This window comes from Polyodon spathula, chromosome 6 (genome assembly GCF_017654505.1).
Source record: "Polyodon spathula isolate WHYD16114869_AA chromosome 6, ASM1765450v1, whole genome shotgun sequence".
NCBI classification, from domain to species: Eukaryota; Metazoa; Chordata; class Actinopteri; order Acipenseriformes; family Polyodontidae; genus Polyodon; species Polyodon spathula.
Window position 1 is genome coordinate 21,062,512 of NC_054539.1, and position 24,122 is coordinate 21,086,633.

At 35.9% G+C, this 24,122-nt stretch overlaps 1 protein-coding gene across 1 annotated transcript; it reads left to right on the forward strand.

Annotated features, from left to right (window-relative positions):
* Positions 1-14,092: 14,092 nt before the first annotated feature.
* Positions 14,093-19,385, forward strand: LOC121317003 (T-cell activation Rho GTPase-activating protein-like). The gene is made up of 10 exons (XM_041252499.1): positions 14,093-14,176; positions 14,573-14,657; positions 14,775-14,828; positions 15,383-15,449; positions 15,758-15,927; positions 16,151-16,312; positions 16,457-16,566; positions 16,933-17,122; positions 17,557-17,665; positions 17,784-19,385. The coding sequence occupies exons 2-10, from the start codon at positions 14,631-14,633 to the stop codon at positions 19,013-19,015; spliced, it is 2,121 nt and encodes a 706-aa protein (XP_041108433.1). The 5' UTR covers positions 14,093-14,176; positions 14,573-14,630; the 3' UTR covers positions 19,016-19,385.
* Positions 19,386-24,122: the final 4,737 nt, after the last annotated feature.

The following is a 24,122-nucleotide window of genomic DNA, read 5'->3' on the forward strand; positions in this document are numbered from 1 at the left end:
ACTGACATATTAACACTTATTATATTTTATATATAAGCTCTTTATTATCAAGAAAAATACAATATAATAATGTGCAGTATCACAAACCCATTTGACTTTAATACAAAAAAAGTATAGAACAAATTATATTGTAATACATATGATTTTTAATATGTGTTTTATACATTCCTTTATAAACGTTTGCTGTGGTAAACTGGAAAAATCATAGCAAGGTGTAGTAAAAGCATAGCGGAAGCAAAATAAAGCACAGGCATGCATGGTGAATCATTAGTAAAGCATGGTTTAATACATCAACTATGATAAAGAACAGTAATTGCATAGTAAAAACACAAGAGAACACTATAAGCTGCAAAATTACAGTTAAGATTAGCAGTCTTTCTCAAAATTTTAATATAAATCAGTGTTATTTGCTCTGGAGCTTACCTCATCATTTAACTATTCACCTCACATTGGTCCATTCTGACCTACTTTTAGCATATACTTTTGCATATTTTTCTTCTGAGTACAAATCCAGTTACTTATTTATCTTAAAACCAAAATGTGATATGGTATCTGCAAAATGCATTGAAGCATTTGCTATTTTGGCTCTCTTTTCTTAGATACCATGATAAAACTATACTTGTATCTATATGTCATTCTCTAAGCCACACATAAATTAAGCGATGATTATAAAGTCCAAGGCAAGATTTCATGTTTCAATTTAAGTGCTTCTATACTGCATGTTTTACATTCTGTACAGTTGAATGTTTTGTACATTGTTGCAGATGACACCTCTCACAAGCGACGTCAATCTAAACCTGCCAGTAATCCCCCCACAAACACACATACTCACACTCCCACACCACTGAACAGAAACACTTCGCTGGCCTGGAGTGTAGTGTCATATAACTCATAAGGATCCACTGTACCCTTTTATAACTGTACTCATTAAAACATGGCAGGTATTCATAATGTGACTAAGATATCTTTGCCTATAAATTAGTAGTTTTACACTCAAAACTGATTTATCCATACTGACATCAAAGCTGACAGATTTGGTATTTGTACTTTCTTTGATCTTCTGCAGCATGCCAACCTCTACTGTCCATGTAAAAAAGGCACACTAATCACTTATTCAGCTGACTATTTTCAGGTTCTTCAGATTTCAGAATGTTCTTCCTCTCAGTGGGGAATGTAAAAACAGTCAACAATAATATCTAATAATTGCCACCCAATGTGCCTTGCAGAGGAACATTAAATATATAACTACCCATATAAAAGCTGTACAAGTCTAGTTTTTAACTGCTGTTGTAGCTTTTTTTTCTCATTTGGGTATGCCAGTACCTGCATTGCAATATGTCAGAGAGGTTTTGTTTTTAAACATCTTTGCTTGTTTTTTTTGTTTGTTTGTTTTTAAATTATTATTATTCTTTAACAAACAGCCCTGCTACAACAGTTATTATAAAGTATGTTAATAAAAAAGATGGAAAATAAGTAAAATTGTTATGTGGATATGTCACAATCTATTTGTGCTACAGATACAAGTCTATGTGAGTGATCTGTGAAAAGTTGCAAATACTCCTTGTATTCCTTTTGAGGCTGTTTTGAAGTTTGTTCATGTTTATGCAAAAGTGATGAAGGCATCTTAGATAAATCCTGTCACTTACACTGTAAATAAATACAGAACCAGCTATTATATTAAGGGTTTGCATACTCTAGCTTTTCTTAGCTGGTAGTTGAGCAAGAAATCCTTCAGAAGACAGCTTGAAGATGAAAATGGGATAAGAAGGGTGACATGCTAAAAGCACCCACACAGGAAATTAAATGAAACCAGTATACTTTTATCAGGTGGGATCTAAAGATAACAGAAATGTACAACCTTTTTTAAAAAAAATAAATAAACACATTGCAGTGTACCATGGTAAAATCATAGCAAAGTGTGCCATACCTAAGGAAAACATTAAAGGTTTTAGTACCATGAAGAAAGTAGGTCACCATTGTCACGACCTTCATCTATGGAATCTCAAACCCAATGCCCATGCACAGGTTCCTCAGAATCAGATGAGTGATTCGAAAGATATATCTGTAAATCTCTCACCTGCTCAGGTGTCAGCTCTTTTAAATGCAGATTAACGTCTTCTTAGGCAAAGTTTCATTGCTTAATGGGCAAGTTTCCCAAAATATATATTCTTCAGTGGCTTAGCCAATCTGAAGCCAATAATGTATCTCCCATATCGGAATAAGAAATTAATAAAAAGCAGTTTGCATATTCACCAAGCCTCACCCTAAACCAGTGGAACACTGCAAAGTTTAATCGTCCACATAAAGCTGTATCTTGGTTTTTACCAAAATTGGCAGTTTTCTCAGGTGCCAGGGCCAGTGGAGTAGGTTAAAGCAACAATCCTGAACCTGGAAGGGTGCCATTTTAAAAGGCTAATTTTTGCACATCTCGTTAGCATACTTTTGTCTTGGCTTGAATTGGTTTTCATCACAAGGGGTGGAAAACACATTCCTGATGTGTATTGCAGGGACACAATGGAAACAAAAATAATAAATTGCAACTGAAAAGACAAGAGGTATAATTTATATTTAAAGGTTGTACAGACTGAATGTCAGTGGAGATCTAGCTCATCCGTGGTCAAACTCTGTAATCCATCCTTTCCTCTTAACAGTGGTGTTGGTTATATTGTAACAATTTCTTACAGAAAATGGTTCATTTTTAGGGAACTATGAATGGATAGCTTAAGGAAATGTAAATGTGTTATTAAATGTTTTGAACATTATTAACAAGGAAAAAAGTCATTGTTATACAATTGTTTATAACATATTTTATAAAAAAAAATAAAAAAAATAGATGTGTTATTGGCTTTTTAAAACAGATCTTTAAACTAAAGTGCTGTCCTCAAAATAACCTTCTGGGTGTCTATACTGATTGGCTAAATTATAATAATCCTCCTCTACAAGCAGACACCTGCCAACACAGACATCAACAATAGCAGTGCAGTGGGAGTCACCCCAAAACTGACATTTTCATTTCAGTGTTTGGTATGGTCTCACAGTTACAGCCCTTTTTTCATTAATTAACCATTTGAAATTCAACAAATAATATTTGTTACTCTTATTAAAGATGTAGTGCTTGGATTTAGTTGATTATATCAGCAATGTAGACTACATACATTTGGTGTTATTATCAAGGACAAAAACAACACTAAACCCAACAATACATATAACAGTACAGGCCAAATTCAAAGAAACACAGTTAGCTTGGGAAGTGTCATTTCTAGTTTATCTAGATACTCAACAATTTTCATTTTCTGTCACAGATGATTGCCTGAAACCCAACTTTCAGCTTCCTCTGCTGTTAGTGTAATTCAGTTTCTAATCACTTTGGTACATCTTTTGGATCCCTGCTGTTGTGTAACTTCTAGTGAAAATGAAACCTGTTTAGAAGGCTTCATATTATTATGTTACCTTGCAGCTTCAGCGCTGCTATTAAAAAGATTACTATAAGCATATACTGTAACATTTTAAACTGCCTTCTGTGAAGGCACAGGGCATCTTTGTTTTTGTTATAAATATATTTAACAGATCTGGATCCATTTTGTTGGAACTGATCAATGACGTTGCTGGGTAACACCATATTTAAACAGGTTTGGGACCCTGAGAAGAAGCAACATATCATATAATACAAGTTGTTAACAGTGTTGCAGGGATTAAGTGTAATGTTTGTTCCTATGTTCAATTTGTCATACTCTTATTTAACAGTTGTGTATGAACAACTGCAGTAGTAAGAGTTAGAAACTAGTTCTGGGCATTGGGTACACTGTGTATTTAAAATATTTTGCATAAATCCATATTCATATGTTGTTGTACTGTGTGACCCTGGAGCTATTTATTTAAATCCTTTTCCCTCCCTCCTCCACCCTCCTCCTTCTGGGTGGAGGATAATGCTTCAGAATCCTTTGTTTATTCCTATGTTCTATTTTGAACAGATGTTGAAAAGTGTTTAAGCTCTAGGGTGTCAGGACTCCTTACTGTTCGTACACGTGTGAAGTTTGTGCTGCCTCTCTCCTCCAAAATGTTTGTGACTAAAAGGTCAACAGTGGTTGAAGTAGGAGTTCAGTGTCAAATGGGGAAAACCCTGTTTGCTAAAAGCATGCAGACATGAGAGGTGTGATTTTAGTGCTACAAAATGCATCTGTGGTCAACCATTTACCAGGTCTTTACAGATGAAACCTTTAAGACAACTCATTTGGATATAAAATACATTTTAATACAGTCCCTTTTTAGACTTAAGTCTTAAAACAAGGTTGTCCTTGCATGCCTAATTTAATGGGAAGTTTTACAGGAGTAGCAGAATGACCATCGCTGCAAGCAAGTCAGGCTTTCTTAAGTATCACTAAAAAGCTAAATCAATGTGCTGTGTCTCAAGGCATTCTGAGGGATCTCTTTCTTTCTATGTGATAACATCAAAAGGTTACAATAGATGGAAGTTAAGCTTGAAACGGTGCCCTGGTGATTATGATGTGGTTAGGGTTTGATAAGCATGGGAAGGAAAGCAAGTCTTCCAGTAGAGCATGCTGCGTTTTGGAGCACTAATGTTGAAATTGGGATTACTATGTTCCGTACATAAGACAAAACAAGTGACCACCTTATAAAGCACAGGGAATTACGAGGAGTAAAATAGAGTAAAAAATACAGAATGATTTTCTAAATGAAAGTTTACTGTAAAAGTCTATACAGACAATTCAAGCGTAATTATAAACTGTCCAAACATTTGAAGAACTATAATATATTTTTGTAGTTGACCATCTGTAGTTATAAGGCATACTGTCATAATTATCCACTGGCTTTATAATTTGTAAAGTCTTGTTTATTTTAGTGATTTGTTTGTTAGATGAAAAATGTGTTGTTTAAAGTGCTTTTCTCTTTTTATTTATTGAATTGTATTTTGTAAACAGTGAATTATAACCTTTCTCCCAGTTAGGCACCAGCTATTTAATACCTATTGAATGTGTTTCTTATGTTTCCAGAGAGAACCTGCTGTGCCCTATATCAGTTGAGCAAAGCCCGTTTGTGCTGGGCCTGACCAGTGAAAATGCAGAGTTCATCCTCGATGATTGTGTGCAGCTGACAGAGGGCTTACAGACTAAAGAGAGACATTTGTTTCTGTTCAGTGATATGCTGGCCATTGCCAAGTTAAAGTAAGGAAACCTGCTTTTGTATTTATCTTTCAATAAAATGGAGGGCAAGATTGTTGAAACTAACAACGGTATGGGTAGTACTCAGATTTTCTTCAAAAGTGGCCTGGAAGATACATATCCACATGAATCAAACCTTACTCTTTTATTTTAAGTGGCATAAAGGTGCTATTGGTGCTTGTGATCACGGGTGGTGAAATAGTCTGTGATGGGGAGAATTAATGTTGCTGGTGAAGCTTATGCGTTTTGTGTTCTGTGCTGTACTGTATTTACGTCTGTGTCCGTTTACATTCATTTGTGTTTTAAATAACCTTTTGTTTTGGCCCTTGTGCCTTTTGTTTTGTTTAGAGTTTATGTCCTTGTTATTGTTGTTTGTTTATAATTAAACGTGCGCACCAGCGTTTACAAACGTGCATTCCCTGTCTCCTGAGTCTCTTCTTGATTACAACAGCTGGGCCAACGACATCATCCTGTCACAAGGGTCATCCTGTCACAGTGTTGAAATGACGTCTTAAATATCTGGTGTTATAAAATGTGTTTATATACCTGTTCATAAAGAAAGCAATTCAAATAGTACAAAATAACTTAAATAGCAAACTTGGAAAATACGAGATTGATTAAAAAGCTATCAGTAAGCCTAGGGTAGAACCTACCTTCCTTGTCTAGTCAGTGTCACGGACAGAAATAAACTGACTTCCCATTGTATGCGCAACATGCATTCACACAATATTACTAAACAGCCAGACACATTCATCCATGTTACAAATAACTAGCCTTGGTCTGCCTTATTATATTTTACAGGTTTGAAAGTAAATGATATGGTATAAAGCACCTCAATAAAATGCATACTTTGTGCCGTTTCTTGGAATAGCATAATATATTTTATATTACACAGTGTAACAAATTATTATTATTTTTTTTTTGTTCCTGGGTAGTAAGTGTTATTTCCTAATTGCTTATGCCTCAAAAGCGCAGAAAATGGCTATTATTCCCCACAAACTTTGCTTTTGTGACCAGGACAGTGATATTTCAAAATATCACTATTTCCAATGGGAAAACGTGCAAATGTGTTTCTTTTCGTTCACATAAAGTCAGAAAAAAATAACATATGAATCCAAATTAACATGTATTTATACTAAAGTAATACAAAAATGACTACAAAAGATTTAGAAGTGAGTAGTTTTTCAAGATTTACGATTATACTGTAAATACATGTTAATTTGGATTCATGAAATATCACTGTCCTGGTCACAAAAGCAAAGTCTGTGGGGAATAATAGCCATTTTCTATACTTTTGAGGCATAAGCAATTAGGAAATAACACTTACTACCCAGGAACAAAAATTGTGTTACATAGTGTTATTATTGTATTTTGGTGAAAAAAAAACCCTCAGCATCAGTCTAGAAAGTTACCAGAATAATCTCTCTGTATACTGTACCATACAAATACTTTTGTCTTCCAGTAAATATAGTAGCTGAGTTATAGCTGTTGTGAAAGGATTGAAGTAAATATAACTGGGGAAATCCTGCTCTTGTTGTGTAGTAACCAGAACAGCAGGTGACTCAAAAGTATTGCTGCATGGTTGGACACAATGGGGATTTCTAATGTTTTTAACAGCACTGTACTAATCTAATCTGAAACTAAAGTCAGTTAGAGTGGAATTATCTGGAGAGTTGGGTAAATATCACTGCCAATGCCAGGTATATAATTATAAACCAATGAGCATTGATTTAACAAACATGAAATCCTAACTGGCGATCTTCTAGAATACTTATATAAAACGACGCTGATGAAAACAGTAAAGACATAGAGTAATATGAAAATATATCTCTCAAAATATAGTAGTGTAGTCATTTTTAGATCATGCCAGTGAGTGAATAGGTTTCCATACACTCATAAACACAGCAGACCATGGAGCCTTTCACAGAGTGGAATTTCCTCTCTCTATCACATATTGCTCTACAAGCCCAGCACACTCTCAGGCACCTTTTTCCCACAGGCTCTTGGCATAGATTTATTGGTGGGTGTTCCAGTACAAAAGGAGGAAGACAAAGGTAGAATTGTTCCTTTTCAGACTGATCAATCAGACTATCAAAAGATGTGATAAGATGCAGATATACAGTAGATTGTCAGAAACATTTATGATCAAACAGGCATAGACAGATAAACAGATACAGTGGCTACTATTGTATTAGTGTGTGTGCTGTGTTACAGTAAATGCAAACCTACCTGTTGTATTTCTCTTTGTGTGTCCTGGTATGAATAAGATGACTTATGCTTCATTAAGCAAGTCTCACAATGACTTTGGTTTCAGGAATATATATATATATATATATATATATATATATATATATATATATATATATATATATATATATATATATATATAGAGAGAGAGAGAGAGAGAGAGAGAGAGAGAGAGAGAGAGAGAGAGAGAGAGAAACAAAATCAATTTAAATCATCATTGCATACTTTTTCAAATACAAATTATTTTTAACATATTCTCTTCATCTTACAAAAATATTTTTTTTCTATTTCCTTGTATAATCTTTTTGATTGAACACTGTACTGTAAATAAGAATAGGTGCAAATGACATGTCAACAGTAATGAATCCTGCTTATGTCTAGAGAGACCCATGTTCTGAAAAAAATGGTACAAGAATACCACAGGTTTGTCAGATTGGTAGAACATTATTTGGTGTTTGAGTTATTAAAGTTTTTGCACAAATATACATTTCAATGACTAGCTAACGACTTTTTATCAAGTAGTAATCCTGTGGTTGAGTTGGAACTTGTTTTATATTTATCTGAATACATATTCCCAGGGGGTGGTGCCCTGGGGGGGGAGGGCTTAGGTCAGCCAGGGTGTCCTAGGCTCACCATGCACCAGCAACCCCTGTAGTCTGGCCAGGCACCTGTGGGCTTGCCTGTAAGCTGCCCAGAGCTGCATTCTCCACTGATGCTGTAGCTCTGAGGTGGCTGCATGGTGAACCTGGGAGACTGACAGCACACACTTCAGAGGACAGCGTGTGTTTGTCTTCTCCCCTCCCAAATCAGCACAGGTGTGGTAGTGGTGGACATTCTAAATTGGGAGAAAATAATAAAAATAATTGGCAAAGACTACATTTTTCAAAAGAAAAAAAAAAGAAATACTGCATGTTGTATTGTTACGTACAACATTTTTTATTTCCACAAGAAAATATAACTTAACTAAAAGAAAGTAACATTTTCTTTATTATAGGCGTGTACTTTATGTGCCTAACACAGCAAAAAGAGTAGTGTGTGGTGTTTTTATGTAGATGATAGATACAGTATAGGATACAGAATTATGAGCACTCCTGACAAATAAAAAGCATCAATCAGTTGGTGCCTTTTGAACTGCTCCACAGGAAAACTTTCTTTTCTTGAAAATGTGTTGGTTGTTGCTTTCCTTTTTCTACTTATGCTCCTGGGTTGCTGAGTGACCTTTTACTGGCTACTTTTCAGAACTTCTATAAGTGGGTACATAATGTCGATGTACCCTACTCTCTCTAAACCTCTCTTCATAATGCAGACAATAAATAAAACATCTCCGCATTTTAGCATTTAGTTTTTATATAGTGTTTTTTATGATCGAAACGGACAGCTGTACAATATTTTTAATGTGAGTGCAGTGTAACACTGTGCCGCATAGGTAGGTCTGCTGTCTTCTAAAATTTGGTGTGCATGGGTCTTAAAATATAGTGTAGACATTGATTTTGTTTACAATATACACAAAGTTGATCCAGTCTCCTGTGGTACAGTGTAACACCATCTTTGTGGGTTTTGCTTATCCGAAAGTGATGCCATGACGATATTATGCAGAACAAAATGTTTCTCAAAAATAATCATGTCCTTCTTTCTATTTGGTTTTGATGACAGTCAGTGTTCAATTTAAAATTAAAATTGGCATACAAGCGTGCCAGACTTAAGATCCCACCTTGCCACCAGACCTTCTTAATGCCTCTCAGCTAACATTTCACATTCCTCCTACAGAGATTGTCATATGTGGGCTGTCTGGTGAAAAACACAGCATTAGTCATGTGAGGCTTTATTTAGTTATACAAAGACCTTTCTGGTGAGGAAAGTCTAAATCCTACATCTTGTTATTTCTTACTGACCTCAGATTAAATGCAGACATACAAAGGAATGTTTCCCGTCAAGCACTGATTTACATTGTGACTGTTTAAGAGTAAACCCAATACAGTCACTATGAATGTTGCAGCCATTCAAGAACACAACTTTTCTCAGAAATGACTCTGAGCTTCCCAGACAAAGAAGTACTTTTATTTTGCTATGGTTATCTCTAATTATTTATTTATCACAATACACCATTTAAACATTGCAACAAGCATCTTTCACATGCATGCAGTTGCAAGTATTTAATGGACATGTGCAGTACTGCAGATACCTCTAACTGTAAACTTGAACAATCTGGCTTTTATGGATGGATTGATAGATTGGCTGAATGGCTTTATAATCATGGATCATCATCACATCATCCCTCTAAACCGATCTGTCATTAGTAAGTTCATCTATTTTTCTACCTGACTGACTGTCCTGTATTACAGGAGTATACATTGTACAGTATAAATTATTATAGTATAAGAATAAGTAGATGAGCAAGTAAATGTTAAAATGGATAATCCATACATAAAAAAGGTGTTCCTTTTTTTTTTTTTTTTTTTTTTACCAATTGCATAAATATACTCTCTTTGATTAACATTCAAGTTGATAGTTGTGGTACCTGACATATTTCAAAACTATCAGGCTCTTTATTTGTTTTCTCCCAGGTCCAACACAAGTTACAGACTCAAACACAAGATTAATCTGAGGGATGTATGGATAGCCTCTTGTGAAGAAGAGATCTGTGCCATCGACATTGATCCAAGGAATTCATTTGTCATTGCCTGGCCCCTAACAGTCTGCATTGTTTCCTTCAGGTCAGTGTGATCCAAAAAGAACAACAAACATCAATAGAGAAAAGCCCCTACCATCCAACAAGTATTAGTGTATATGATTAACAGTACAGGTATCTTGGGGTGGACATGTTCTGCCTGTTTTATCATTAGTATCTATATTGTATATAGATATATATATATATATATATAGATAGCATACACACACACACACCACACACACCACACACACACACCCCTATATATATATATATATATATATATATATATATATATATATATATATATATATATATATATATATATATATACATACACACACACACACACACACACACACACACACATATACACACACATATATAATATTAAATATATAATAATATCTATATATATATATATATATATATATAATATATATACGTGTATACAACGGTTGAATATGCACTGCAAAAAAAAAAAAAAAAAAACATGCTATGGCTTTTAATATGCAATCCTTCACAAATCCACAAATATCTCAGTATCCATGAAAGGATTATGAGGCCCTATATTATTATCAGTGCATTAAAACAAGGATGTCTACAGTTTAGTAGAAAAAGGGAACATAATGAAGCACCAAAAGAGAAGTAAAACTGGAATACCCTTTAGCATTTCACAAGAGATCATGAGAAGCACAGTAAACCACCAAATGTCTGATTAGTCACCTTTTTGGTGCAAAAATATTTCTGATAATTAAACCGTTAATAGGAAAATTATGAAATGACAAAAGAAAAGAAAGTTACTTCAAGGGTACTTCCCAGATGGTTAACAAGATGTTTCTACAAAATGAATTGTTTATGGTCCATACAGGCATATACATATATATATATATATATATATATATATATATATATATATATATATATATATATATATATATATATATATAGTGGACAAAAAAATGGAATGTAAAGTCACTTAATAGGGCGTTAGGCCACCACATGCGGCCAGTACAGCCTGTATGCACCGTGGCATAGAGTCTACCAGCCTCTGGAATTCTGCAGGAGGGATGCGGCACCATTCTTCCACGAGAAAGTCAATCAACTCACACCTGGTTGATGGAGGTGGAAAATGCTGTCTCAGGCGTCGTTCCAGAATATCCCATAAATGCTCGATTGGGTTCAGATCTGGCTATTGAGAGGGCCATGACATATGGATAACATCAGTGTCATGCTCATCAAACCACTGGGCGACCACACGTGCTCTGACGATGGGGGCATTGTCATCCTAAAAGTCAACCCCCCCGGCAGTAAAGAAATGCTGCAACATAGGGTGAGGGTGATCACTCAGTACCATTAAGTAGCGGTTAGCATTGACCTTGCCATCTAAGGGAATGAGTGCAACCAAACCATGCCAGGAAAATGTGCCCCACAACATTACGCAACCACCAGAACCCTTCACTGTTGGAACCAAGCACTCAGAGCTGTAGAGTTCTTTAGGCTGGCACCACACGTGCACTTGTCCATTAGTCAAGAACATGATGAAGGAAGATTCATCTGACCATATCACATTTCTCCACTTCTCGGTAGTCCATTGGCTGTGCTCTTTTCACCACTGGACTCGCAAACGTGCATTGCCAGGTGAGATAAGCGGTTTGTGCACTGCAATCCGACTATGGTATCCTGCTCTGTGGTGTTCTCGGCGGATCGTCTTTAGATGTCATTGCTCGTGAAACATTAACAAGTTGAGATGTCTTGGTCACTGAAGCGCCTGCCAAGCGCACCCCAACAATCACTCCTCTTGCTTGTTGTTATTTGCTTAATTAACCCATGAGCCACACCTGTGTGGAAGCCCTTGCTTTCAATATACTTGGTGTCCCTCATTTACCCAGGTGTTTCCATTTTTTTGTCCACATATATATATATATATATATATATATATATATATATATATATATATATATATATATATATATATATATATATATATATATATATCACATAATAGTTGTTCATGTTATCATTTAGATCAACAGTCCAAGTCACTTGATGCCTACAGGCATTGATCCTGTTGTATAGGTTACATCAATTAAGGGTGACTCTTTTGCATTGGGCTGCATCTATTACCACCAATGTAGGGCACAAAAACAAAATGTGTAGGTGCAATTTAAAGAGGTTGGTATTTTAAAGCCATTTAAAGCCCACCACTTAAGTCTTGTCTGGTTGTTGGGTGATACAGTATTAGAAGGACTTGTTACTCATTGTACATTGTTAAGCGCAGCATGTAGCTGTTTAAAAATCTAGACAGTTTGTTTTATTTTGCTTTATTTTCTGTAACTGTTGTCTTAGGCAGATACTAAGACACAAGACTGAAGGCTTGTATGATATTATTAAACTAGCTCTTGATGATTCCCAATTTGCTGATTGTTGTACAAGTAAAAGTTGTGTACTGCCTGTCTTGCAGAATTTGTCAATACATGGGATGTTCCATTTAAATGAAGGGGCATTTTTAACACAACTTAAATTTAAAATATATTATTTTCTAAATGCCTATCGGCGTTTGAAAAGGCTTCTCGGGGAAACTACTATACAAATGATTGTCATATATTAGCAATTATCACGTTAGTCAATTTTCCCAATTTCGCCCCAAACCTAGTGAATATAGGGCCCTGCATTTCAGTAGAAAATATAATTCTGAATGATAACCCTTCCTCAATAAATGCCTGCACATTTACATGCTGCTTTAGTGTGTGTTTGTTGTTTTGGTTTGGTTTCTTTTGCTTTTACTATGCTAATATCCATGTGTGTGAGTAATTGTTTGTCATTACTTCTCAATTTCACTTACTAACCATTTCACTTTCTATGTGAATGTGTGTTTGCTCCACTGGGATTTTTGGCAAACATTGTCAGTTGAGACAAGCAATGTTTTAACAACATTCCATTGCTTTGAACACAACAGGAGGTAGGAAAATGGAAAAGACCAAGCAGGAAGTGATTATGATATAAAATGAATCTGCCAGACTTCCAAGGCAGGTAGTAGTAAGGCTATGAAGATCTAAAATCTGATAAGGAAATAGGTGACAAATAAAACTTCCGGTGATAGATGTTTTTTTCAGGAAACATGTGACAATTGTTTTGCTTTCTCTTCTCCACAGCTAGGCATTACAATTTCTTAAAAATGTTCTCCTTTGGTTTTGTTATTGGTCTTCACACTTCTACAGAGGTCCTCACTTCTTGTTTTAAAGCTTTGTGGAAATAAAATAACTACTTTGATGGTGTCAGTGTGTTGCTAAACATATGATCAAATAGGGTTCATTAAACATAAAACTTTCCTTGTGCGAGAATGGAATCCTCAGTATGAAGTTGGACCACTCCCTGCCTTCAGCTGAATTGGTACCTGCGAAGCATTCTATTGTACTTCTTCTGAACAGGTCACAATAACCAGTTCCTCCAGCACACTCTGTATTAGTTTAACATCACAGTGGTGGCTGAGGGTAATGATTATCTGTCCAGCACATCCCACAGATCCTTAAATCGATTTTGGAGTGAGTCTTGAGATGTTAGAAGAATTCTCTTGCACTTAACAACAGCAGGCTCCTTCTGTGATATGCTGAAAGTTTCAAGACTCATATCGCAGACTGGATCGAAGGACATAAAAACATTTTAGCATTACAGTGCCTCTGCAACACCTTTAATAAAGATGACCACACTTTACGTCTCTTTAGTCTGCATTCACCTTCATTCAGCCCACCAGGTGACGCAGAGTAAATATTGCTGTGACATCGTCACTGTTTCCACACGTCATGAACTCAAAGTTAAAAAAAAAACAAAAAAAAGCAGTCGACCTGTAAGGAAAGGGGAAGTCTAGGTGTTTTCAGTGAGAGTCTGTGATGCTACTTCCTGTCTCAATTACTCTGTGAATTTCCACCGCCCACACCCCCCTCCCTTAATACAGCATGTACAGCTGTCCTCCTGTTCAGTTTGTTGTGGTGCCCCTTTGGATTAGTCGCTAAGAATCATGCTCTCTTTTTACATTCAGCTCGCCTGAGGTGAAGGAAAGCTGGCTAGATACGCTCCACTGGTAAGTACCACCTTGTACATGGGTTGATTATATTAATAAGAAGGAAAACAATACATGCATAATAAAGAACGAAAAAAATCTTATATATGAATTCATAGAATATAATAAAGTGGAAGTATGTAAAACAATAACACATTTTAGTTGATAAAATTATTAACCAGACCTTGGTTATACTTTATGTTGTCTTTTGCACACTTTTATATAAGCAACTATAAATTTTAATGTATGGAGCCTCCCAAAACCACACAACAAATATACTTTAATTAATTCAGCAAAATACTACTGATGAACCTAAAATGTAACATATGTGATGCTGAAATTGAGACTGCAGTTCTTAATTAACCAACAGATTCTACTGTTATGCATTTTTCTGAAAGGTTGTACTGCTTTTTACAGGAAAATTAAAGAAGCAAAAGGTAAAGACGCTCCCAACGTACCATCAACAAATTTACTCATGAAGGTGTTAAGTGGCAGCACTGCAGTAAGTTTACATAGAGTATTCATTTTCATCGATCTGTCAAAAATACGATTTGCTTTCTATTTACTGCATCAAGTTATTAGGCTCACTTAATTAAACATTGTTTTGTTTCCTTTTTAGTCTAAAACACTATCGGGAAGTAATATGGATTCCTTCATCGAATCTGCTTTGGATGTAAGTTTTATTTTAAATTATTGGCATAATGAAAATAAGTTTTAGCATCTTCTCTTGTGTGTTTGAGGGATTAATTTCAATATCTACATACCTTTTGAAAAATGATTGTGTTTGCTAACATATCATGCAGCCAGCTGAAGCGCCAGCATAGCTTATGAGTGGAGGCTCATCTAAACCAGTGTTACAATACAGCAAGCCATGTGCTAAGCATAAATATAGATTGAAAATCACTATTGACATGGTATTCTTTATAAAAGTTACCATGGCCAATGTGTATTCTAATTTTATAGTTTCCCATGCATTTCCTTTGCCTTTTATCTGTGTTTTATTATGCTTCCTATGCTTTTAACATAGCATACCACATTAACCTTTTTAAAGGATTACACTATTAGACATTTGCAGTCAGGGTTGACTTTGGAGAGAGACTTATTAGTTTGTAAAATACATAAATCAGGTCTATAAATGTTTACCCCATTAGGTGACACAAATCTTAGCTTACGTGGATTGTGGAGTGCAGTTCCGACAGTTCAGCTAAAAGCTATGTTTGTTTCCAGGGTGATGCCAAAACTTACCACTCGTCAGCGCCATGTGACAGTGAAGATGGAACATGTCATCTGATTGGTGAGTTTGAAATGATGAAATCCTAACTGTAACTACACTTGTGGTAAATCCTCTAGCATGGGAAATATTTAAAGATAAATAAATGTTTTTAGCTTTCAAATTCTGTGTAGTATAAAATTAGATAGTTTTCTAGTTTCTTTTAAAACATGGATTGTATTGTACAGTAGACTGTATGGAGGGTGGTCTGAAGAAAATATAAATATAACTGGAAAACAGAGTGTTGTATTTATTGGGAACTTCATAAAAACTGAAAAATAATAAAATGTACTATAGCGAGTTCAAACATTTATATCTCTTTTGCACATCAGAAGGCAACAAGAAGAGGAAGAAAGTGTTGTCTTGGCGTTTTCAGTTAAGGAAGAGTTCGATACAGTCTGACTCCTCCACTCATTCAGACCCAGATATGAAGACCCCTTTATTCGGACAGCCTTTGTCGATGGTCTGTGATGAAGACGAGAAACTTCCCAAGCCCATTATGGTAAATACTGCATCTGGAATTCCTTTTCCTTATTGCTAATAAATCACAACTCTCTGCTTCCCCACTTACTGTAACTATGGTAAAAACCAAAACAATCAAGATACATTATTAATTAAATGTTATAATGTTACAGAATTAACATCCTTAGAAAATGAAGAACAAGGTGCATAAAAAAGGAAACACAAACTTCAAATTCTCTAAACAATCTTCACTTTTTTTGTAGGATATTCTTACACTCTTGTTGAAAAAAGGCACCTCCACTGAGGGGATTTTCAGAAAAGCAGGAAACGCAAAGATCTGCAAGGAGATCAAGGAACAGCTAAATGCTGGAACAGAGGTTGACATGGACACAAGACCCATTGTTCTTCTAGCAGCTGTCTTCAAGGTAATACTTCATTTAGTTTTATACAACCCTATTGCAACAAAATCAGATTAACGGCAAAATACAAAATATTGTGGCTGTGATGATCCCCACAGTTTTTTTTTTCAACTGTTCAAAGAAATTACATACATTTTAATGTGTTTCCAGGATTTCCTGAGGCACATTCCGCACAGCTTGCTGTTGACTGAACTTTATCTTCCCTGGATGGTAGCAATGGAGATGGACAATATTAAAGCGAGATACCACAACCTAAAACTGTAAGTATAATATATATAAGAATAAATATATATATGCATGTCATGTAACTATTAAAATACTGTAAAAAGACCATTATATTCTATAACACTATTTAGGAACTGTATACTTACCTGTAGGTACTTGGTACATTATCTACGTAGTATAAAATGTAGTATGAAATTGTATATGTTTGTAACAGGGAGACAGATGCTGGTATATTATTTGAATGAAACCTTCAGCAATTTTAGAACAGGGGCTTTTGAAAGGAATTTACAAGTTATTTAAGGAAGTACTGAAAGGTGAAGCGCTACTTCTGTATTACTTGGGGATTTGGTGAAAGTTGAGACAGCAGAGCAGATTATATATTGTGCTTTTCCTTTTTTCAGGGTAGTAGAGAAGCTCCCAAGACCCAACATTCTCTTACTGCAACACTTCCTTTGTGTGCTTCACCACATCAGCAAGAACTCTGAGATTAACAAAATGGATGCCAGAAACCTTGCTGTTTGCATTGGGCCAAACATGCTTTTGCTTGACAGCACATTATCTCTCGAAGTGCAAAAAGAGATGACTGAAAAGGTGAGTACTAGCAGTTCCTTATAGTAGGCTGTATGCATGAGTGCAGATGGTAAATGCACTGCAGTGTTATATAGTTAGGAGAAAATCAAAATATATATTCAAACTGTATAAAGTCTTGTGTAACATCAGAAAGTAGAAAATATTAGCACCTAGTAAAAATGATATGTAAAAGTTTAGAGTGTTACTTTCATGTTATATATCAATAAAGGAAGCAAAGTGTGATTAAATATATTTTTTAGAAACGTGTCCAGTTACAAGACACTAATAATAAGCAACACTGTGTTTTAGTGTCATTAGTTTATAAATTATTGAAGTAGGCCAGTGCACATTCTTTTTGTCATCAGTCTACTTCTACTATAGTGACAGGAGGTAATAAGTAAATAACATGTACATAGAAACAATTCTCACTTTTGCTTTTTTTTTTTTTTTATAAGATTACAACTTTGACACAGTTTCTAATTGAGAACTGTTGTGAAATATTTGGAGATAACATCACAGCTTTGTTTGGTGAGCCATTTGAAGAGGAACTGACTAATAGCTCAGGTAAGCGTTAATCAAATGTAAAGTGGATAGATGTAAACTTTTTTTTTATAGGCCCACTATCTTTTAGAAAGTCACAAGAAACTAATCTTAAATAACTCTTATTCTTATTTTACCTCAGAAACATCATCATCCCACCAACATGACTCTGCCTACGACAGCACAGACCCAGATGTTGATGGAGACTCTGGGAACCTAAGCACAAAGCAACAAAAAGACACTGGCTGCAGTATCCAAAAAGAAAACAATGACCTGGAACTTACTGAATATGGACACATTTCTTCAACTTGTGAAAAAGACCCTCCTTCTGACATTTTTGAAACATTCACAAAAAGAATAAACAGAAGGTGCTCAGAGCCAAATATTTTGGTTCATAACCCTTCAGTTGGTATAAAAAGTCAAAAGCTGACTCGGAGCCAAGGTGACTTCTCAGTTGAGACAGAAGACCTAAGCTTTGAAGACCAGCAACTTAAAAAGCAAAACTCAGACGATTGTTTTGTGACACGCTGTTTCAGGGACAAAAAGCCTGCAAGTCTGAAGCTGAGCAATAGTTTGCAAAAGGAACTGCCAACAACACCTTCCTCTAAAGCGTCTTCAACCTGCTCCCTGGAAAGCACTTTTTCCAATGTTTCTGATAACTCTGTCTTTACCAGCTCTCCTTTAGCATCCCCATCTAGCCCCAAAAGGTCTTTCTTTGGCAGGCATCAGTCTTTCTCTGCCAGAGCTACTGATGACATGGAGAAACATGACAAAGAACTGAAGAAACATTCACTGTCCTTTTCTATAAGGAATGACAAGAAGCCCCTATTTAAAACAAAAAGTTGGGGACAAACCAGCTTCAACAGGAACAGCCTAAAGAAAGACTCTCAGAAAGAAAGCCAGTTCTCATGTGACACTCTTCAGGAAGACTCTCAAAATGAAGCTGATTCAGCAGAACCACAGCCCAGAGCTCATACAACATCAATTTCAACCGAGGAGGTCTTTCAGCAGGTAGACAGTAAAAAACCGGGCCAGCCCCCATCTTATGAAGAGGCTATTCGGAGCCGAACATCTCCTCCTCCCACTGAATACAGTTCCATGACAGTGCAAGATGCTAGAAACAAATTGTCAACAGATAGAAAGACCAGGCCATCTTCAGTAACAGAGAACCTTAATTCCATAACTAATAGTACATTTGGCTACAAGGAGAGATGCAATATTAAGGACAGCGATACAATAGCTGAAAAATCAACAACATTCCGTCACAGAGCCATGTCTGAATCCATATCAAGAACTAGACTTGACTGGGTGCAGCGTAGGTGTAGCCAACCGCTTTTTGAGGATATTTCATATGCTAAGGAATCCTATGTGTAAATATTTTGTTTCTTTACTGTACAGGTGTAAATATGTGTGCATTGTACATATATAGACACATCCCCAGCCAACACAATGGAAGCAATGGAATAAATATACTTACATATTTATCAGAATCTGAACAGACCGAACATCTGTACCCACATTAAAAGCTACCTGTAAATAGTCGATTAGTAAAAGTAAGCTTTATATAGCACTTGTTCTGTATACATACGGTAAAGCTATGTAAACAAATAAAATTAGCTATATTTATACTATACACCAAACATATTATTGTTGGGCTAGCTTTTTTTATAGTATAATGTATTTTTATATAGTTACTGTATATATTAAACTGTCAACTACAATTTCTGATGTTGTTTCCACTACAATAAAGCACTTTTTAAAACCATTTGTAAAGGTCTATAGTGTGTGCTTGACGTAAGATCATTATAGGCCTGGAGTGCAATAAATTGTATGGGTGGCATTCCAAATGCACTGCACTTAGTTATATGTATTGTAATTTAACTACCATTCCAACTTGCAGTTATGTAATTGCGAAGTTAGCCTTCTTAAATAATGCACTTAATAAAGGTTAGTTTACCAACAACATTACAGTTTAGTCATTTTGAAACCTGTAGTGTAGGCTACAGGTACAGTGTTGAAAATAGCTGTGGCTAACCACTATATTCTTTGGCATTTGCATTGGAATGTGAATGAGTCAAGTCAGCATAAGAAGCTTGAAACATGTACATAATGTAAATTATGCATTTTAGGTGTCAGATTCTTCCATTTTCTACTTGAATGAGAACATTTTAAAAGTATGGCCTGACATGTGGCTTTAGCTCCATTGAGAACAGAGAGTTCTAAACTACAAGAAAGAGGAAACAAGCACTGATCACAAGGTTGTTTTTTCTTTGAAATGTGGCTTTCCTACTGGGTAACCATACTATCTCTTTCTTCATCAGCAGCAGAATTAGACTTCCTGTGTTATCTCAACACTTTGTTTCAAGATAATTATTAAATGCTAGGAGATAAATCAGTAAACACACATATTAAGATAGCTGAACAACAAAAAGCAACACAATGAGTACAGTGACTACAGAGATTAACTGTGACACATGTAAGTGTGACACACAGACAGGAAATATTTGTTTAGCAGAACAATTACTAAACCACAAGACAATAAAAAGCAGGACTACCAGTTGTCCAGGAAAAATAAATTCATCTGGCAGGTAGAAAACCCCAACTTTGAGGAAATAAACATGTGATCCAACACAGATTGACTGAACAACTATTATACAGTATCTGACTCCCAAAAATGGTTACATCCAGCACAATCCAGGTTACTCATCCAGGTTACTCATCCTCCATCCACATTTTTTAAATAGTCAGATATTTAATTAGATCAAGAATACCAGAGTTGGAATTGTCCTCAAGGACCTGAATAGCCAACAAAGCAGAAATATAAACCGGTAAATATGACTGCATTTCAAACACCAGACCGTTCTAGACTATGGCTCTTTTGGCACAAGTTACTCAGGTAGTTTCAGTCTGTACTATAGTCTCTGGCACACTTAAAATCTGTTTCCCTTTTTGTAGATGCAATGTAAAATAATTGCATATTAAGTAGTACAATGTGGAGAATATTAACACTGCTGGTTCAAAGGAAAACAGCAAAGGTTAGAATAATGTATGGGTACTGTGGGATTGCAGATTAATTTAACTGCACCTACTGTTTAGTTGTCCTATAATAACTACATTCTTGATGAAAAATATGGTAAGATTTATTTTCTAAGATATTTTTGCGCACATGAAAAACAAGAAAATAATTCTGTCTAAGCATGTCCCCTTTGTCTCTATATGCTTGCACTGTTAATTTCTTAACATAAAGGAGGCCAAAACTAACAACTTCCTTTTTGGTAGTATATTCTCTGAATTTACAATTAAATATACCAGTGCTATGCATACGGTTTAGATGTGACATTTGAACTCAACATTAATGCAACAGCATTGTTTCTATGATATTATAATTTATTTATCTTATATTTATTTATCAAAAAGCAGGATTATCAACATCAAGGTACATTTAGCATTGTTAGGTGGAACTGATGCATAACAATGCTGATGTAAACTATGGTATTCGTTCAGCTTTCTAGATTAATAAATGAACCCAAGGTATTCCAGGAGAATATGATCCACACCATCACAGGCCAGCAGAAGCCTGAACAACAGGAACCATAAAAGAGGAGTTGAGAGATTTGTGTGGTCTGCTGAATATTTGAGCTCTCTTATCCGTGCAAAAAAGGCTGAACTGAGACTATTCTGATGACATCACTTTCCTCCAGTATTCAATTGTACAATCTTACACCCATACTTTCTTGTTGGTATCTGAGACCACAGCTTTCGCAATGGTCTCCGACAGCAGCAGTCGATCTACTGTCCCTCTGTCCATCACTAACCTTTTGCGACCACAGCTGTCACTATTGGCACCCACTTTATATAGCACTGTGTATAGCACTGAACAACTAATAAACTACATGGCACTAAAAAAGGACAGAATTTGTCAGGTAGAGAAACCATATTTGCAGGGAAAAAAAGTGTGATCCAACAATGATCAAGCTATCATAAGTTGGTACTTCCAGTTCAGATCTTTGTCCCAGCCAAGCACTGAACTGTTTAATTAAAACAATTACACGTACATCCGGGTTATTAAGTAGTTAATTATTTAATTCGATCAGTATCATTGTAGGGGATGTCCCCTCCAGGAATGGAATTGCCAACAAAGTAGGTGCAAACAGATCAAATATGTCTGGATTTAAAATACCAGACAGTTTTAGAGTGTGGCTCTTTTGGTTTTCTAAATACTGAAAAAAAAAAGAAAACAATAATAAACTAAGTTTTCAATGTCAAAAAAACATGATTTCCTGTGCAAAACTAACCAGACAGCACCAATACCACACATCACCATAACCACAGTGCACAGTGTCTTTATTTTGCAAACATACACTTTGACATCTAAATGCCAATGTTTGATAATGTTTAATACAAAACCGAATAATCCTATTGTGGTTAAAGTCCCCTTTCCACAGTCCTGCACAGAAATCAATGTTTTATAAAGTGACTGCATGCACTGCTCCACATTCACTGTACAAATGTATAAGATATTGTGATGTCCAACTCCCTCATATTACACTACAAGTAAGATATTGTGTTTACAGTTCAATAAATATAATTACCCTGTAGTTATGCTTCTCAATTTATATTAATGAGGTTATTGCACATGATTATTAACTATTTCTGAATCAAATGGATAAATACAGAAGTGCCTTTTTTAAGAAGTGAAAAATACATATCACATCCTTTTACGACATAGTGCACAGTGAATGGAAATAATTACTGTAGCTGGAAGTTTTTATGTGAACCTGGAGTTTATGTTTTTTTAATCTTACAGTAGCACTCTCCAGCCAGTTGGCAATGCCTACTAGCTGTGAATACTAACAGACACTTTTAGTAAAGCTTATTCATCAGGGAGATGGATGCTATATCATAGTTTTAACCACAATGCTTTAACCACAATGCTTAAAAAAACACAGTTTAAAATTTGGATAATCAATCAAGGGTTTTTTTTTTTTTTTTTTTTTTTTTTTTTTACTGTCTGAGGAAAACATGTTTTACTCTCTATTAAAACCACCCATGGCAGTGGTGTACAACTCAGGTCATGGAGGGCTGGTGTCTCTGCAGGTTTTTTATTCCAACTGCACCCTAAATTACTTTATTGGACCTTATTAGAAGCTTAATTGGTCCAATTAACTAATTTAGGGTATGGTTAGAACAAAAACCAGGAGGGACACCGGCCCTCCATAGCCTGAGTTGTGCACCACTGGTTTAGAGGGGTGGCACGGTGGCGTGGTGGTTAGCGCTGCTCCCTCACAGCGCCAGGGTCCTGGCTTCGATTCCCTGTGTTCGCGGGTGTTTTCTCCGGGTACGCGGATTTCCTCCCACAGTCCAAAGACATGTTGTTCCGGTTGATTGGTCATTCTAAATTGCCCTCTGTGTCAGTGTTTGTGTGTGTGTTGTGACCTGCGATGGACTGATGTCCCGTCCAGGGTGCAGTCATGCCTTGCGCCCTGTGTCTGCAGCGACCCTGTATCATTAAACGGTTAATGATAATGGATGGAGAGATGGTTTAAACAGTTGGACTATGCAAATATAATGGAAACAAATTGAATACATTATACAATAGTAAAGATTACATCTAGTGAGTGATTGCAGACATTCTTGTGCAAAGTGTAAAACTTTGCACAAGAATGAAAACATTTACACTAGCAATAAAAGGTTTAACTGCAAGAGTAATAGAATGACACAAGTTAATTGTATCAAGCTGTGTGACCTACTTAATGCCTAGATTGATACTTTGTTGTAGTTGATACTTCTAACAGGCATTCCTGATATTGATAGAATACCACAGGTTAAATGTATCAACCTGTGCCCCCCTAATAACTGTCTAGATCAGGATTCTCCAATCCTGGTTCTGGAGGGCTGGTGTCCCTCCAGGTTTTTGTTCCAACTGTACCTGAAATTACTTAATTCGACCAATTAAGCTTCCAATAAGCACTTAATCGGTCCAATTAAGTAATTTAGGGTACAGTTGGAACAAAAACCAGGAGGGACACCAGCCCTCCACGACCTGGATTGGAGACCCCTGCTAGCAGGTTCATTGCTCCATATCACCAGATGTATATTGCACCCTTTTTAATTCAAACATATAATGAATCCCCCTATTGTTTCTTGTTAATTCTGCATTTGTTATTTGCTTCTCCAGGCAGAATGTAGGTTTTTTATGAAACAAGAGGTGCATATTGTAGTGACTACATCTTCCTTAGAGTGTGTATAAAGGAGGGGTCTCCAACCTTGGTCCTGGAGAGGCCCTATCCAGCAGGTTTTTACATCATCAGTGGCTAAAGATCTGGAACACCTATTAATCTTGATGAATTAAGCCAATAATTGATTCAAATAAGTAACTGAATGATTGGTTGAAATGAAAACCAGCAGCCACAGTAGCTCTCCAGGACCACGGTTGGAGACCCCTGGTGTAGAGTGATCAGTTTTGTTCCAGGAATGTAAA